This window comes from Amblyomma mixtum, chromosome 8, assembly GCF_055824585.1.
Source record: "Amblyomma mixtum isolate Tamu chromosome 8, ASM5582458v1, whole genome shotgun sequence".
In the NCBI taxonomy this organism is placed as follows: Eukaryota; Metazoa; Arthropoda; class Arachnida; order Ixodida; family Ixodidae; genus Amblyomma; species Amblyomma mixtum.
In genome coordinates, this window is record NC_143019.1 from 36728519 (window position 1) to 36747388 (window position 18870).

Here is an 18870-nt window from a genome sequence, read left to right on the forward strand (position 1 = left end):
TGGCTACGCTGCAAGCGTTACGCAACGGCTTTAACGGTAACGAAAAGAGCAGACAGCTTCCTCGATGGCGACGTGTTAGCGGTTCTTTACGTAAGGTGAAACCGAGACGTTTAACGCGTGTTGCACGTTACAAAACAAAAATATCAACCCTGAAAGCCTCCCAAGATGTACGGACGTTTACTTGCAACCGTCAGACATGGCATATTGCGGCCAAAAATGCCGCACCGTTGGCTCTCGTCTTCACAAGTGAGTGGCCTACATCTCGGCAGATCGTTCGATCTCGGACGGTCAGCATTGGTTGGCCTTGGAATAGATTTACGTCGGTCGGGTTTTCACGCGTGAAGGTGGCGTGAGTTTCGCAATACTGCAGCCTTTCCGAGTGGAACGGTTGTGTACTTTCAGTGCATTGCGCTCTGAATCGCTCGCACATGCTTTCCGCGTTGCTTGTAAGACCCTCGCCACAACGTGTCGTCCGCGTGGAGCGAGTTACAGCGTTTTTATAAATTGGCGCTATCAGATCTTCACCACTGGCTCTTATAGACGAAGTTTGTACTCTGCTACGATATATTATTGCGTCAAACATTCATCTTCGTTGTCCGATTGCAGCTTCAGACCCTTTCACAGTTTGTCTGACGACTGTCAGTCCGCCACTGTGGTGCAGCGGTTTCATTTTGTGCCGCTTATCAAGCGACCGTGGGTTCGATGCCCTGCGGTGGCGCTTATCTTTGCAGACGATGTACATAAACAAGAGTGTTCAGAGGGTGAGATGATTTATACTGAAGGACAGTTCTAGAGCTATATCCGATTACGAAACGTTATGCCTGGTACATGCGAAGAGAAACGACGAAGGCGGATGAATTATATATGTGGGGGATTGATAAATAAATGTCCGGAGCTCGATCGAGTGCAGTTTATCTATTCATTAGATGTCATTTTTTTTTCTGTGCATCTTTGTCAGCACAATGCCACTTGTGACACACACGTACACTTACACAGGCGTCGTATAAAAGAGCCTTATCTTGCTTCTCTGATGTCATATGTCAAGCGAAGTACTTGTGAACATAAATTACGTTACAATGTCAGAACCACTATGACTCACACTCGCTTTCATTGTTCTATATCTGCAGTTTTTTCTGGAGACCGTGTAAGATATGACAGCAAAGAAAACTGCTTTCTACTATATATTTATCCTTAATTCTAGCTTGATTGTTCGGTATGCGCAGTGTTCAGTCCGCTTGAGAAAGAAAAATCTCAACTGTGATATGCCAAATATGGCTGAGCTGGCCTATAGAGATATCTAATGTTTAAAACTGTCTGAAGTGCACTGTAACTATAGATTTTTATCTCTTGTTGAGGTGAGGATCTGTGTTTGGTTAGTGACCTCCGTAATCACCGTAGTGAAATTATGAAATTTCAGAACAGGGCATACGAGGTCTGTGAAGATGCAAGTTGAGTCTGTAGAGCATATGTAATACAGTAATAGTTATTAGGTTGCATGTTAGTAGCCACACCACAGGTGATGGAACAGAGCACCAATCTGTTTTGAGTAGCAAAGTCAGAAGCTGTAAGCAATGCCGCAGTAAACGGTGTTTACCAGTCCGGAGGAATTGATGCGGTTGGGTCAGGTTTTGGCATAAAACCAAAAATGAACAAAGAAAGGCATGCTCTGCTTCAGTCTGTTATTGCTTCTCTTCTTTATTAATATATCACCAAGGTTCCCTTCATAGAGTTCAGTTTTTTTTCTTTTCATTTTCATCATGGACCAGCTGTTCTCACTGACAGTGGCTGCACGGAGATGCTCAAGGCATTGATGATGAGAGAACAGAGTCGTGCTTCACCCGAATTAGAATGAAGTTTTCGTTGAAGTGTTCAGAGCAGTTGCTTTTGCTAAACATTTAAACAGCAGAGCCAAGTTCAGAGCGTCCTTGCAAGTTCTTACAGTCCCACACTAGCTTTCACCCACCATGTTGAAGGCGGGGAAAATGATACTTTGGATTACTATTGATCATTTAGTGATTCAGTAATGCATAATCACAAATGCAGCCCAGGACAGTGGTGACTGAGGCAGAAAGCAGCTTCCAGCCACCCACACTAATGCACCGCCGCATGCCAACGACCAGCAAGATGGAGTTTGTGCCAGCAAACGCTCACGATGGCATCCCCATGTACAGCATCCTCAACAAGGACGGCACTATTGCCGACGGTGCCGAGGACCCAAAGGTGCTTACACGTGCTGTTTTGAGAAGTTTTTTTTCTACATGCTTAGAAAAGTGTTGGATCTCAGTGAATTGCCATGTTAACTTGCACAGGGAATACACGTTTTTCTTAAAAATTTGCGAAAATTCAAGGGAGTGCATTCATTGGCCTGGGTGATAAGTTAGCAAGGATTTAAATATTGACTTCAAAAGTAGTGAGTATGTTCGTTGTGCAAATGAATATAGTAAATACGCAGGGAGTGGTTTATTTGGCACAATGCAGAGATGTCGTTAAGATCACTAAAGTGACAGGTGCGTTACCTTATCAAGCACCAAGTATCCTTATGCCCTGCTTCAATGTGGAGCTCACTGTGGACCATATGACATATAATTCAGTAAAATATTATGTTAAGAACCCACTGAGTGTGCATATTTGCGTAATTCTTCCTTTGGGAAGGAGCACAAAAACAGTTGCATTACTTAGAAAAAAAGTGCACTAATAAGAAACATGAAGAACAATGACACACAATTTTTTTTCATATTAAAAACCAGTTGTATGGCTTTTTCTGTCAATGTTGATGTTTGTTCGGCCGCAAAAAATGTATTTATTTCTGGGAAAATTAGATTTAGAAATGGAACTTTTGCTTTTCCCCACCAATCAATATAAGTGTTTATATGCATCTATACATGTACTACAGATGCTTGGAGTATAGATAGAGTCCAAACAAATTCAGCTTGACTGGGCTTACGCTTTACAGATGCCCCGTAGGTGCATCATATGCGAAATCAGTAATAGCATGCATGACGTGCTTCTGTAATTGAAAAAGTTTTGCTATGTAAGACAAAAGAGCTCCGTGATCAGTGACGTGAATGGCAGTGCAGCTGAGCCTCAGAGATTCTCAACCAAAAAAGAGAGTATGGACATCATTGCAGTCTTAAGAGTGTTAGCTCTTACTCATCACGTTTCGAGATTTCGTGGGGTCTGCTACCACCCTGAGAACACAGTTCCATCTGTGGCAGCAAATACTCATCACGTTTCGAGATTTCGTGGGGTCTGCTACCACCCTGAGATCACAGCGCCATCTGTGGCAGCAACTAGGAAACAGCACATCTCGCATCTCATTCATATCAATTCTGGTAAACCAAACAGTTAACGCTCGTTACTTTAACATCTCTCAAACGGTGGGGGCCTTTTTTTGTTATGAAAATGGCCAGTGGCAACAATACCTGTACCTAATCTTTATTGCTTTTCTAGCGCAGACAAGCTACATTTTCAGGGAAAGTAATGTGCTTCTCTTAGAATGCGCTAATCTAACAACACAGGCAGGTGAACTTAATGAATCATGAAAAGGTCTTAAGCATCTGCAGTGAGCATGTGCAGTGGAGCAATATGAGTAAAGGGTCGCGAGTTCTTCGACGTTAGATCAACGCTTCCTGACCTGAAGCATGTCCACACCCTTCCTGAGTCATCACCTCTTTTTCCTGGCCGCTCTGCAGTTGGACAAGGACCTCCTGCTTCGCATGTACACTAAGATGGTGCAGATGAATGTCATCGACCACATTATGTACGAGTCGCAAAGGCAGGGCCGCATCTCCTTCTACATGACCCACTATGGCGAGGAGGGCGTCCTCATCGGCAGCGCAGCTGCGCTGGACGATAAGGACCTTGTCTACGTTCAGTACCGCGAGTATGGTGAGTTGTGGGATGCCAAGACTTTTGCAGTGTCAGCCTATTTAAGGATTGTTTTGTGAAGATCGCATCGTTTACGTTATATCGGTGGCGGAACCTGTCGACCCGCAGGAGACCGTGGGAGTTTTTATTCATGGCATTCAATGTTGACGTCATTGTCACCTACGCCAGAGGAAGCCCATTGTGCAGACATCACCCTGAAAATATGCAGCATTTATGACGAGTCATTGACCAAGTGCTGATTAAGTCAGATCTGCTATGCTAGCTCTGCCCTGCACCTTCCAGCATGCAGTATAGTAGTGATAACATAGCATAGTGATAGTGATAGCATATAGTATATATTGCCACACTCTACCAGCGTCCCCGTGCGGTCTGTCTTCGACCTTTGTCGCGCGCCGGACTTCGTCCTCTTCTGCTCGGTGCTAGGGTCGGCCGGCTGCGCTCCGCCCAGTGTGCTCGCCAGGGACAGAACGTTCTACCGGCGCCCGTGACATTTTGGTGCAGCTGCGGGGTACGATCCATGTACGAAGAGGTCCCAGGAACCTCCAGCGCTCCGCCACACCCCCTGGACACGACACCTGTCCACAAGTCAAGCCGCCGCTTGAAAGGCTTAGCTCCCGAGTACAAACCCCTCACCGCGCCATCCCGCACGATGACCTCTACGGTGGCCAGCCAGACCTTCCAGCCATCTGTGAGTTCGCCACCGCTACTTCTTCATACGCCTCGCACGCCTGCGTCGTTTCATGGTGACAAGTTTGAGGATGTGGAGGACTGGTTGGACGGGTATGACAGGGTTGCTGAATTTAATCTGTGGGACGAAGACCGCAAGCTTCGGAACGTTTACTTTGCCCTCCAGGACGCCGCCAAGACGTGGTTCGAAAACCACGAGTCCGCCATCCACACCTGGCAAGACTTCCGGCGGCAGTTGCTGCATACCTTCAGCAGCAACGAACGGAGGGAGCGTGCTGAATTGGCCTTGCAATCGAGGGCGCAGCAGCCAAACGAGAGCGTGGCGATGTTCGTGGAGGACATGACCCGGCTCTTCAACCGCGCTGATCCTTCGATGTCTGAAGCCAAGAAGGTGCGCCATTTGATGCGGGGAGTGAAGGAGCAATTGTTCGTTGGGCTCGTGCGCGATCCTCCGGCTACAGTCGCCGATTTTGCGAAGGAAGCGGCAGGCATGGAGCGCGCCCTGCAACAGCGGTTTGCGCACTACGGCCGTCCATCAAACATCACTGCTGTGGAGTGCCACATTCCGAAGCCCGGGGATGAGAACACCTCCCTCCGAGAGCTCATCAGGAGCATCGTGCGCGAAGAGCTGCAGAAGCTTCGCTCTGTGGAGCAGCCTCCTAGTGTGACCGCCATCTCGGATGCTGTCCGTGACGAGATACGCCGCACGGTGCAGCCCATTCCGCCTCCCCAACCGCCAGCGCCCTATGTGATGACATACAGCGAGGCGTTGCGAAGTACTGCGCCACCACCGCCGGCGTTCTACTCTCCTGCCCCTACCGCGCCGTCCCGCCGATTCCCGTATACGGCAGCGCTGCCAGACGACCGCCCACCCGTCACGAAGGCAAACATGTGGCGCACGCCGAACAACAGGCCCTTGTGCTTCCACTGCGGCGAAGCAGGCCACATCCGTCGTCACTGCCCGTACCGCCGGATTGGCCTGCGCGGCTTTTCGCCAGACGCACCCCTGCCACGCTATGGTGAACGACCCCGCGAGATCGATCAGTACCTAGCGGCCAACGTCCCACCTGCACCCACTGCCCAACGTCAGTCCAGGTCACCGTCACCTCGACGGTTGTCTTCACCAGCCCGCCAGTCCTACGTCCGGCAGTCCTCCAGCCCGCGCCGGGAAAACTGAGTACGGCGACCCCCGGAGGTAGGGCCGCCGTCACTGGACATAATGACGAACATCCTCCGCTCACCGACGTTAGCATGCGACCCGACCTCCGACCTCACGCCGCTACGACCTTTCGACGCCCAGAGACGCCTTCGCTTGACGCTTCAATTGGACAATGTGAACTACCCTTACGTCCGACGACTTTTCGACGAATAGAGACGTCTCCGCTTGACGCACCAACTCGACCGCGAGAACGATCCCCAAGTCCGACCACCCCCACACAGCGTTTTTCCGAAGGTGACCAAGCTTCGGCTGAAATCCCGATCATCGTTGATGGCCGCCACGTGACTGCTCTCGTAGATACCGGCGCCGACTTCTCCGTCATGAGTCGTGGTCTGGCGACTGTCCTGAGGAAAGTCCTGACACCTTGGCCTGGAACGCACATCCGGACAGCTGGAGGCCATCTGGTGACACCGCTAGGTGTCTGCACCGCTAGAATGGAGATTCGCGGTGTAACCTTCATTGCCTGCTTCGCTGTGTTGGCTCATTGCTCGAAGGACCTCATCCTCGGGTTTGATTTTCTTCGAGAACACGGTGCGATAATCAACCTCCGCGAACTTGTCGTGACGTTCTCACCTCAGTGTGCCACAGCCGGCAGAAGCGAGCCCGACAGGCCTGTTTTTCGCGTGTGTGATGACAATGTCACGCTACCACCACGCTCCAGTTTGTTTATTACGGTGGAATGCTCCAACCCACGCACGCCTCACGGGATTGCGGAAGGTAACCTGTCGTTACTGTTGAGTCAACAAGTCTGCGTTGCGCGTGGTGTTGCTTCCCTCCGCGGAATGCGAACGCAGCTTTTTGTTACCAACTTTAGCGCTGAATACCGCCATTTGCCGCAAGCAACAGCCATAGCCTATTTCGATGAAATTAGTGACTCAGTCTCCCACTGCGCCTTGACCCTCAACGATACCCATGAATCGACGTCTGACGCCCCCGTTCTGACTGACGTGAACCCCGACCTAACCGCCGATCAGAAACACCGCCTCCACATGATCCTCGACTCTTTTCGTGACTGCTTTGCGACCACTTCTAAAGTTCGGCAAACATCGGTCGCTAAACACCGCATTGTAGTTGATGAAGGCGAGAGGCCTATACAACACCACCCCTATCGAGTGTCTGCGAAAGAAAGGGAGGTGATTCGGAGGCAGGTTGAGGAAATGCTCCGCGACGAGGTTATCCAGCCGTCAACAAGCCCGTGGGCTTCGCCCGTTGTGCTGGTCGCCAAGAAGGATGGCACTCTCCGATTCTGTGTCGACTATCGTCGCCTCAACAAGATTACTAAAAAGGACGTTTATCCGTTGCCCCGAATTGATGACTCATTCGATCGCCTGCGTCATGCCCGCTACTTTTCCTCTCTTGATCTACGCAGTGGGTACTGGCAGATCGAAGTCGATGAACGTGACCGTGAAAAGACCGCGTTTATAACCCCCGACGGTTTGTACAAGTTCAAGGTGCTCCCCTTTGGCCTGTGTACCGCTCCTGCCACCTTTCAAAGAATGATGGACACTGTCCTGGTTGGCCTCAAATGGCAGTCGTGTCTCGTCTATCTTGATGATGTGGTTATTTTCGCTGCGACCTACGAAGAACATCTCAAACGCTTGAGTGCAGTATTGACGGCAATCCGATCAGCCGGTCTGTCTCTAAAACCCGAAAAATGCCACTTCGCGTACCAACGGCTGAAGTTTTTGGGCCATGTTGTGACACCTGAGGGCGTCAGCCCCGACCCTGACAAGACGGCCGCTGTAGCTGCGTTTCCGACTCCCACTGATAAGCGAGCTGTGCGCCGGTTTCTTGGCCTCTGCGCGTATTACAGACGCTTCGTGCAAGACTTCTCCAGGCTGGCTGAGCCTCTCACACGGCTGACAAAAGACGATCAGCCTTTCGTCTGGGCACAGGAACAGCAGGACGCCTTCGAAAAGCTCCGCGAACGCCTACAAACAACGCCCATTCTTGCCCATTTTGACGAGGAGGCGGACACGGAACTTCACACCGATGCCAGCAACATTGGCCTCGGTGCAGTCCTCGTCCAGTGGCAAGATGGTGTTGAACGCGTGATTGCGTACGGCAGCCGCACGCTGTCACGGTCGGAGGCAAATTACTCAACCACTGAAAAGGAGTGCCTAGCTGTTGTGTGGGCGATAACGAAGTTCCGGCCCTACTTGTATGGTCGCCCGTTTCGGGTCGTGAGTGACCACCACTCACTGTGTTGGCTCGCGAATCTTAAAGACCCCTCGGGCCGGCTAGCTCGTTGGAGCCTTCGCTTGCAAGAATTTGACGTTACAGTTGTCTACAAGTCGGGCAACAAACACAGCGATGCAGACTGCTTGTCCCGTGCTCCTATTCCGTCCAGCTCTGATGACCTCGAAGATGACCCTCTATTTATTGGTGCTCTGACCACGTCCGCCCTCGCTCAACAACAGAGAGACGACACGGAATTGCGCCCACTCATCGATTATCTCGAGGGAACCGCCTCGTTACCACCTCGTCTATTCGCGCGTGGCTTGTCGTCGTTTTGCTTGCGAGATGGCGTCCTCTACAAACGAAATTACGGCCCGACGGACTCTGGTTACCTGCTCGTGGTTCCAACGGCGCTCCGCACTGACGTTTTGCAGGCGTGCCACGACGAGCTTCCTTCCGGCCACCTCGGATTTTCTCGAACGATGGCACGAGTTCGTCACCGTTATTACTGGCCCAGGCTTTCTGCGGCTGTCAAGCGTTATGTGCGCACTTGCCGCGAGTGTCAACGTCGGAAGAAACCACCTTTCAAGCCGGCTGGTTTGCTCCAACCCATTGCTCCGCCGAGAATTCCTTTCCACCAAGTCGGCATGGACTTACTGGGCCCATTTCCCACGTCATCATTGGGTAACCGGTATATTGTGGTTGCCACCGACTACCTCACCCGGTATTGTGAGACGAAAGCCCTTCCCCGCGGTACTGCTGCTGAAATTGCTGACTTTTTCATCATCAGCATAGTCCTCCGCCATGGCGCCCCTTCTGTTGTTTTAACTGACCGAGGCACAGCGTTCACGTCCACGCTTACTCAGGAAGTTATGCGGCTCAGTGGCACAAGTCATCGTAAGACCACAGCTTACCATCCTCAAACCAACGGCCTAACCGAGCGCCTCAATAAGACTATCGCTGATATGATTTCTATGTACGTCGACGATGACCACAAGAACTGGGACGCAATACTTCCGTACGTCACGTTTGCCTACAACACTGCCCTTCAAGAGACGACGGGGTTCACGCCATTTCGTTTGGTACACGGTCGTGAAGTCGTGACTATGTTGGACACGATGTTGTTGCCCGATATTGCGCACCCATCCGTTGCCGACGCTGATGCATTCGTTCGCCATGCAGAAGCTGCCCGCCGGCTGGCTCGGCAACGAACCCGCGTGCGGCAGGAAGTCGATGCTCACCGCTATAACCTTCGTCATCGCGAAGTCATTTTCCAGCCTGGAGATCAAGTGTGGGTTTGGAGCCCCATCCGTCAGCGCGGTCGCTCCGAGAAGCTTTTGCGCCGTTACTTCGGTCCCTACGAGGTACTACGCAAACTCAGCGACGTTACGTATGAAGTGCTCCCGCAAGGGAGTGTTCGTTCTTCAAGACGCCCGCCGACATCCGAAATTGTGCACGTCGCAAGACTCAAGCCCTACCATGCCCGCTAGAACAACTCTCACCACGTTCCGTGCCCGGGACTCGGTTCACGCACACACGTGGCTCCCCCTCAATCTCAGCCATCGAGTCGATGCCTTTCCAGAGGGGAGGGGCAATGCCACACTCTACCAGCGTCCCCGTGCGGTCTGTCTTCAACCTTTGTCGCGCGCCGGACTTCGTCCTCTTCTGCTCGGTGCTAGGGTCGGCCGGCTGCGCTCCGCCCAGTGTGCTCGCCAGGGACAGAACGTTCTACCGGCGCCCGTGACAATATATACACACACAGCATAGCATAGCATAGTAGATGAGCAGCTTTATGATGGCAGATGCTTCAGGGCCCCTGCAATGAAGTGCCGTGCACAGCAAAGCATCGATGTGACAGTGTCACCTTTGCCCCCCTTGCCAGGTGTCCTGCTATGGCGAGGTTTCACAGTGAACCAGACTATGCACCAGTGTTATGCAACAATGTATGACTATGGCAAGGGTCGCCAGATGCCTATCCACTACGGCTCCACGCAGCACCACTTTGTCACCGTCTCGTCCACGCTGGCCACACAGATGCCACAGGGTGAGTCACCATGCGATCATTAATGGGGAGTGAGGGGGTTTCGCACAAGAGAGCGGGTGAGGGTTCTGAATTCATGGCATTGGGGACAGGCCACCTAAGGTCATGCCAACTTGAATTTTTTTTATTTACCCTAGTATGTCATGCGGCATAAGTTAAAGAGAAAGTCAAAATGCAAAACTGGAGACCCGGTTGCGTGGTATTTTATCATCTCATTAATACTATACAAGTAGTGTGATGAGAACAGCAAAGAGCTTGTTGAAATCTAACACCAGCAAATGTTGATTGGCAGATGTTAGGCAGAGCAAGAAAAAAGTTCAGTGCAATATATTGTGTGCAGCAAGAATCAAGAACAAAAATGTCTCTCTGTCAGAGATATCAAGATACCTGAGTAACATTCGAAAGTGGCTTTAAAAGTTATTTTTTGTTCTATTTATGAAAGCATATTATCTCAGAGCCTAAGAATTTATGAAATATCTGTTTTACCACATTTGAAACTGGGTGTAAGAGACGGTCATATTTATTGCAAGTCCTGAAAACGAGGAGAAACACTGCTAGCTCTGTCTCTGTTTGACTTGCATGAAAAACGATTGCAGCGGTGGGCACGGCGTACGCTTACAAAATGTCACAGAAGAAACAGTGTGTGGCCTGCTACTTTGGCGATGGTGCCGCCAGCGAGGGCGACGCCCATGCAGCCTTCAACTTTGCGGGCACCTTGGGTGTGCCCATCATCTTCATTTGGTAAGGATCTCTCTCTCCCCCTCCCCCCTCATAGGCATTTTTTTTCTTTCTGGTATTGAAGCTACTCTTTCATTTTCGTTTTGAAAGAATGTATTCATATGAATCAACAAGTCCACCACTCATCTGTATCTGATTGTTAAACTGGTTTATTCATGTGAGCAACAAAGCTGGAGCTTCCAAGCACTGTTAATTCAACTGCATTATTTAATTTGCACACGCTGAGATTTCAAGGACGTTAACTTCACCTGTACTTATAGGTATTCACAGAAAGCATATACTACTAGAAACTTAAGTACTATTGGGGACAAAAGTGGTATACTCCACGCGGTGGGAGCCGGAGGAACGGAGAACTGCGGCATTTTGGCGAGCTAAAGCGCGAAACATTGAAACGAACCAAGCGACATGCCTGCTGATAATAAAGGTCACACATTGGCTGTCTCGATCCCAGATGCCGCCTGTAGATGGCGTTGTAACGCAGTTTTCCGTAGAGTTACTGCATATGCTACCAAAGGTAGCAGAGTTGCGCGTCTGTTTGATAAACGCCGCTCGCGACTCCATTGGTAGAGCGCCGTCACGTGGAGTCCAAGCAACCGTGCACTGCGGAGAAGACGACGCTCGATGGGCAAAATCGTCCCCTTTCGGTTCTGAACCGGTTTTACCGGTGTCGAGTGCTCCCCCGCCGCCTCTGTTCCCCGATTCGAGACGCCCTGCAGCTTTCCTTCTCCCTGTGAGAGCCTCCTCGATACGGTGCATGTTTTGCCCATCGGACCAGAAACATGTGCGCTGATGACGTAGGCCGGCCGCCGCTGCAGCGAACTGGATTGACAGCCGGCCAAGTTCGAAGCGGATCCACTATCCAACGGCTGTTTACGTTCACTGCTGTGGGGTGTCTAGCGTGCGTAGCTCACGCCTTTTTTTGTATTTTTTTTTTTTTTTGCTAAAAGTTGCATTGAGGTTTCTTTACCGAAAACAGGCTGGACTTGCGGCTCTGCGCTTTTTCGTGTACACTGTTGAAACGCTAAAATAGAGCTCTGCGTTGCGTATTTATCCCTGTTGGCATAAAACCTGAATGACAAACCATTTTTAATCGAGGGAAACATGTTTAGGCATCTGATTGTTTACTTCAGATGGTAACGTTCATCCAGTTTCGAGTAAACTGTATTTTGGATTTTTATACTCTCCTTTCTATAGTTCCGGCTCATAACTTTTTGCAGGGTTTCGTGTTTAGTGAAGGAGACTATAAAGAGGTTTTTTTTAACGCAGGTCCGGTGAATAAATGTTGCCGCAAAGATGAATGAATGCTGCATTTGCACGGCGTATTTAGAATACTGAGTCTGCCCTTAGGTTATCAGGTAAATAGTTCGGGGAAGGTGACTGTGGGAATCGCTTGCTGCCGCAGCTCACGGCGCGCGCTAGAGCACCGTTTTTTCTTGGCTACATTTGTTTACTGGGTTACGCAGTCAGATTTTTAGATGCTTTTTGTTTGCGATCAATCGAAAAAGTGCTTTAAAAACCTCGGAAAAGCGCCCACGGTCGATCGGTGATGCGCTAGGCATGTCGCCTGCAGAAACGGAGTGCGGCTTCGCCGCATAACTTCGGTTGCTTAGCAGGCAAGATGGCGGACCTACGCGCAACTCTGCTACCTTTGGTAGCATATACAGTAACTCTAGTTTTCCGTTGCTCCGGTTCCCGCCGTGTGGAGTATACCACTTTTGTCCCCAATAGTACATTGTTCTCAAATTTTATCAATTTTTCTTGCCTTCACTTTTATGTGTGGTCCTATCTTTGTAGCAAATCAGTTGTACAACCAAGAACTAACAATAACTATTTTGATTAATTTATTACCGCTAATTTTTTAAGCAAGAATTGTTCTTTTATGGAAGGACTAGTTGATGTTCTTTTGTATTTAAGGGAATCCCCCGAGGTAGACTAGGTTTTAAATAATGGAATACTTGGTGCTTATTATCCATCTGAGCTCAGCTGTACAGCTCAGCAGGGGGTCAATGAATGGTTTCTTGTCAGGTGATCAATTAACAAATAATTTGCTTGATTGAACGCACTTTTCCAAGACAATACATTTTTACATTTGTTGCAAATCAGTGAAGCAGGAAACAATGCCAGAGGTGCTGTGAAAAAAGTGTCATATTTATTCGTGCAATGGATGCACTTGCTTAGTGTATATGATCATCGTTTTGGTTGCAGGCTGTCTCTGGTTTTCGTTAAATAGTGCCTCCTTTTGCTGCTCAGTTATTTTTTATGTCAAGATAGGAACGTGTGCGAATGTATTACCCCGTGCAGTGAACACACCCCCAATACTTTTCTAAAAATACTCTGGAAAAAAGGTGCGTGTTCGTTACATAAGTAAATATGGTATACTACAGTATGCTACCTCTGTGCACAGCTTATATGTGAGGAGACCAAGAATGTGCACAGATAAACTTTTTAGAGTTACATATTGTGCCCATTATCATGGATGCTTTCTGATAGGCCTTTACACAGCTACCTTCTTTTGCATTGGATGACTCGCCCCTTGGAACCAGGAATGACTTTGTTCTTGCATGTCATCCGCTTAAGTGATATTAATGTTCGTTGTCATTGCCATCATCTTCTATCTTTTATTCCTCTTTGCCACCTCCAATGTTTAGTAGCGGTCCTGACGTTGATCGACCAGTCCAACCTCTGAGGTTTTCTTCTGTAAAATCCCACTGCTGTCAGTTGTTGACTAAACCATTAAATCATTTCTTTCATCGTCATTCTTGCAAGTTATTCTAGTGTGTATGCAGTGTACCACTGCACAATTTTTTAAAACTGTTGCCTCTTCGAAGTTTTAAATGGTCTGCATTCCTTTCTTTTTGTGGTTGCCATTCACAGCCGAAATAATGGCTACGCCATCTCAACGCCAACACATGAGCAGTACAGCTGCGACGGTATAGGTACGTCTGACAAACCCTTTTTCCCATTACCTTGAAGCTTGTTGTCTAGCCAGACTTTATCAATACATTAAGTGAGCCGCCTTGGTAATGACACTGACTGTGGCCTAATGGAAATAGCACATCACAGTTTTCCAGTATACTTTTCCATATTTATGTTTCTTACAATTTTGAAGGACGGACTTGAAAACTTGTTGAAGCGTGATTACCAGAAGTCTTTGTGCCGCATTAACAGGACAGTCAGGGTGATATGTTTGTTTGCTATCTTGCCATTTTGTACCTTTTATGTATTGTTACGTCTTATCACTTAATCATGTGTTGTTGCTTAGTATATTGCTCAGTGCTATGAGCTTCACTCCCAGCAGGCAGTTTTGTCAAGCCACAGTTGTTTTCACAATTGCATGACTGCTCCTGTAAAGAAATTGCACGATGCTCATCAAACCGCGAGACAGTGTGCACATGGCACACAAAAATGGCAGCGAGATGGCAAGTGCAGGATGGTTAGTTAAATAGTGCACGGCAGGACACAGAACAGGGCCTATGGAAGAAGGAATATAGGAATTAGGTTAACGTCTGCCTTATTCCAAGTTTTAAGAGCGCTTGCTGTAACTCATCACTTTTCAAGATTTCGTGGGGTCTGCTACCACCTTGAGATCACAGTGTCATGTGTGGCAGTAACATTTGTTTCGAGATTTCGTGGGATCTGCTACCAACCTGAGATCACAGCGCCATCTGTGGCAGAAACTAGAAAACAGCACATCTCACATTGAGACTTCAGCATTGACTTGAGACCTGAGCATTGAGACTTGAGCATTGAGCATTTAGAAACAACCACTTGCCGCATGCAGTGATGATGTCACGGTCCAATATGGTGGATTGAGGTAGGACTATGGGATTATGACGCCAGGGGACAAAATGGCGGCATAGTTTCAGCTAACGCTCGTTACTTCAAGGTCTTCCAGACGATGGCAGCCTTTTTTGTTGTCTGCCGTTAGGCATTAGGCAGTGATAAAAAAAAATGGAACTGCCACGAATGCCATTTCTCCACTTTTTTGAAAAATCACAGCTGCTCGTGGCCCATCGTACGGTCTAACGACGATCCGCGTGGATGGCCAGGACATCTTCGCCATGTACCAGGCGATGCAGGAGTCGCGCCGTTTTGTGCTGGAAGAGCAAAAGCCCATCCTCATCGAGGCAATGACATACAGGTGTGTACCCCTCGCCCCCGAGTGGTGACATCCTTCCTACTGTTCAGACATTGTTGTGTAATACAAGGGTGTGTTTGAATGCAAAGCTCGTGATCGTTTCTGTCCACAGGAACTTGCCAGTTCAGGCACCACCTATGATGTAGCATGGGTACTAAAGGCAGAATTGATGTAGGTGGAATGAAGTGTGAAATGATTAGAGCTTTTCTGTGCCCAGGCTGCTTTTTGCTATGCTCTTTTTACCTCAGTCTTAGCTCACTGTCGAGACAACTGAAGCACATTATTAACACTTTCACTGCGGCAGTGATTTTCAGTGCCCTAATGTTTGTGCATCATGGCCCACCAGTTGGCCACCCATAGATTTTCTTGGGTGCGACGTGACCCACTAGTGAGTCTCAGAAGAAGTCAACTTATTAGAATCGAAAATAGCTGGCAATAGCAACCTGGCTTGTGTGTTTTTCGCAGGCAGTTTGAAAAATCATAGCGTCCCAACGCCTTAATAACGCTACTCAGTATTCATGCTGCACACAGTTCACGGGCCTGTAGAATTTTGCCTCCATCAAAATTCAACTGCCGCAGCCGGGGAATGAATGGAAGAGTTTAAAGAAAAGTTACCATTATTTTGCTGTCTTATGGCGTATAGCAATGTTATACTAATGAGATCTGCACTAATTTGCTTTCGTTGAGTGACTACCAGATGGAAACTTACAAAGTGCTGTGGCATTAGAGCTGATGAGCTTTGGCTTGAATTTTCAAAGCTGTCCTTTGTGGTGCTTGGAATGAAAAAAGTGCATTTTAGTCTGCACCTGCAGTAGTGCAGGTGTACAGTCGGGGACAAAAGTCTCCGGACCACGTGTTCCTCTAACGAAGTCGATAGCTCTGCTATTAGTCGGCGGCTGGAGGCCACACTTGTGGAGGTAAAAGTTAAATATTTGTTCTTTCATCTCTGCAAGCGTGGTCTCTAGCCGCTGTCTGATAGTAGAGCTATAAGCTTCGTTTGAGGAACACGTGGTCCGGAGACTTTTGTCCCCGAATGTACCTGCACTAGAGCACACATTCACCAGTACACACGTACACCAGTACACCTGCACCAGTGTACCTGCACTGATACACCTTCACTAACACACCTTTGTTTCTACTAATGGATTACGTGCACCAGGGCTGGCAACACTGAGAGCAAAACAGGGCAAGCATTTTATGAGCTGAGTTGGAAACGTGTCGCACGCATTCTGCACGCAGGATTGGGCACCACAGCACTTCGGATGACAGCACGGCATACCGATCAGTGGATGAGGTCCGGACGTGGGATGAACAGGGGCATCCGATCACGCGGCTCCGCCACTACCTCATGGACCACGGCTACTGGACTGAACAGCAGGACAAAGAGATAAAGGCAGCCTTCAAGAAAGAGGTATTGTTCGTATCGTGTGTGTGTGCCTGCTTCAGACGAACAAGCACACAACGGCTAAACACAGGGAATGCCCACCATTAGTGCTTCCGCACTAAAAAACAGACGATGTCTTGGCTCTTTAACAACTACATAATTAATTTACAGACATCGCATGTCTCATAAGCTTGGCAGTCATGCCTCAGTTGGCCTTTGTGTGTGGTACACGCCTGTCAAATTTGTAGCTCGGTTCTGCGGCACTCGTGACTCATAAGTGGCGGCTTGTAAGCACAATGTAGTTTCTCACACTTTTTCTTTTCATTTTGACACTTTGGGCAAGTACATTGTTTTAACCCGTGCAACTGCAGTAGTGGCCTAAGGGCTTGAGCATCCACCTCTCATACGGTGCCCACCAGTTTTGAAATGGTAGCTACGCTACTAGAGGTTTCGGGCTGAGATCACTGTGCATTGCCGATGACCTTCAAGGCTCAGCCAAGGTCAAACATCAGTTTATAAGTTCGGAGAACCGGTGGACGGTCAATGGTCAGGCAATCGGTCAGGTGAAGGTCAAGTCAAGGTCAACCAAAATTTGGTCATGTGATCGACTTTGGGCTCTCTGAGGAGCCTAAACATCGTGAAGCTACCGCTTCTCACTCAGTTTAACCGAAGCTAAAGCACCGTTTTCCAACAGGGGCAAGCTTTCTGCTGGCCTAGTGCTCATCTTCCACTAGTCGAAATTATTGGGAAATTGGTTGAAAGCTCGTACGTACCAAGGATGCATTAGCTATGGTACAATAGGGGATATTCAAAATTCCGCAAGTGCGCTTTCCCGCATAACAATGTTGTCCCAAACAGGATGGCTGACCTTGCGTTTCTAGCTGAAACAAAGCAAGAAAGACTGGTTTTTTGTTTGATTCTTCCAAAACACGTTTCTTATATTCTATCCACACCTTTAGCGCCTGTCCTGTAGCCCACGTAGTTCCTTTATAGCGAAGTCGGCCATCTTGTTTGGGGCAACATAGTTATGTGGGAAAGCGCACTTGCGGAATTTTGAATATCCCCTATTCAAGCTGCCCTTAACTAAAAAAAAAAAATTCATGTCAACATCATTTTCACTCTCACTTTTCTTCTTGTGCAGGTGTTGCAGACCATCAAGGATGTTGAGAAGGTACCCAAGCCACCGGTCAGCGACCTCTTCACGGATGTCTACAAGGACATGCCCCCACACCTCGAGGAACAGATGAAGTACATGCTAGGTCACGTCAAGGAGTACAAGGATCAGTACCCTGTTGACCTTTTCGCCAAGGAGCCAAGTTAATTAGAACGGGCCGCCGACATGAAATCCCAGCCCCACTGGCAGGATAGGTATTTCAGTGATACTGGAGACTAGTGCAGGGGTTCTCAGACTTGGGTCCACAAAACCCTAGGGTTCCTTAGAGTCCTTTTCGGGTTCCCTGAGCACCCAAGTCCATGCATGCCTGAAACCCCATCTTTCAAATATGCCCTCTTTGTTTGGAGATTAATCATACTTTAATTGCTCATAGTGAACTGTTTATCAAACAGATTAATTTGGCTATTTTTCTGGGGGGGGGGGGGGGGGCTTTGGCTTGTGTCTTAGGCAAGAAGGGGCAGAAGTCAAGTTAGGTGAGATACCTCAGTTCCTGAAAACCGAGGTTTGCTCAGTCTAGAAAGATTGAGAACCCCTGGTCTGAAGCTTGCCTTTGTCAGTTGGGCATGATAATGTTTGTACGACTGTGGATAAGTCTTCCACACAAGTGTTCTCTTGTCAGACATGAAGAATATGTTACTGCTTTGATGAAGGTGTGTTGAGGGCAGTTTTGAGGATGTAATGTGGCAGATTGTTTATTTTATCCTCATTATTTGGAGACATGAAATTGTGACAGGCACAATGTTTTGTCTTCAAGTGTTGAGAAGCAGTTGCCTTGTGTTGACTTAGTATCAAGGGCAATCAAGGGCAGGGTATACAAAATATGGTTTTGCAAATATGAACTGCCTGATTTTCTGTAACCATGGGTTCTGTGCCAAAAAAGAGTCTTAATTTAATCACTGTGGTGGCCATTAGGTTCTTGCTGAAAATCATTTGTTTGCCTTGAAAACCATAAATGGAACGGTAGTACATGTTCCTGGCATAATTAGTCGCTAGGTTGTGTACTAACTATCAGCTCAGGACTTACTCTGTATTTGTGATTGATATATGCATTTTGACCGCTTTGTACTAATGATATCTAAATTAAACTAGACCAGCCTTAGATTCAGCAGCGCCACTCCTTAATACTGAAGTCTCAAAAGAAGCTCTTCATGTTTGGGCAAGTTTGGTGTTTGTAAAGCATTTCATTGTCATGTACTAAAACAGCTGCTTTAGCAGTTCAGTAAGCAACTAATAAGCTTGACAAAACTTGAGGTGACAAGGATATATTCACATCCTAACTCTATGCACTGCCTGTCGCAATAAGGCTAAAGGCTACAGGGCTGTTTCAGCTATCGAATCAGCAGAGGTATTTCAGGGATCCCAAATTCTAGAGCAGGAGTTCTCAAATTTGATTCCGTGAAACTCTATGATTCCTTGGAGTGAT

At 48.2% G+C, this 18870-nt stretch overlaps 1 protein-coding gene across 1 annotated transcript; it reads left to right on the forward strand.

The window, feature by feature from the left end:
* Window positions 1–44: 44 nt before the first annotated feature.
* LOC149332101 (2-oxoisovalerate dehydrogenase subunit alpha, mitochondrial-like) lies at window positions 45–17848 on the forward strand. The gene is made up of 9 exons (XM_089555693.1): window positions 45–246; window positions 2044–2220; window positions 3693–3888; window positions 9855–10016; window positions 10610–10754; window positions 13626–13687; window positions 14751–14892; window positions 16129–16300; window positions 17415–17848. Exons 1-9 carry the CDS (start codon window positions 166–168, stop codon window positions 17592–17594), a joined length of 1317 nt encoding a protein of 438 aa, XP_089411819.1. The 5' UTR covers window positions 45–165; the 3' UTR covers window positions 17595–17848.
* The last annotated feature ends 1022 nt before the right edge of the window (window positions 17849–18870 follow it).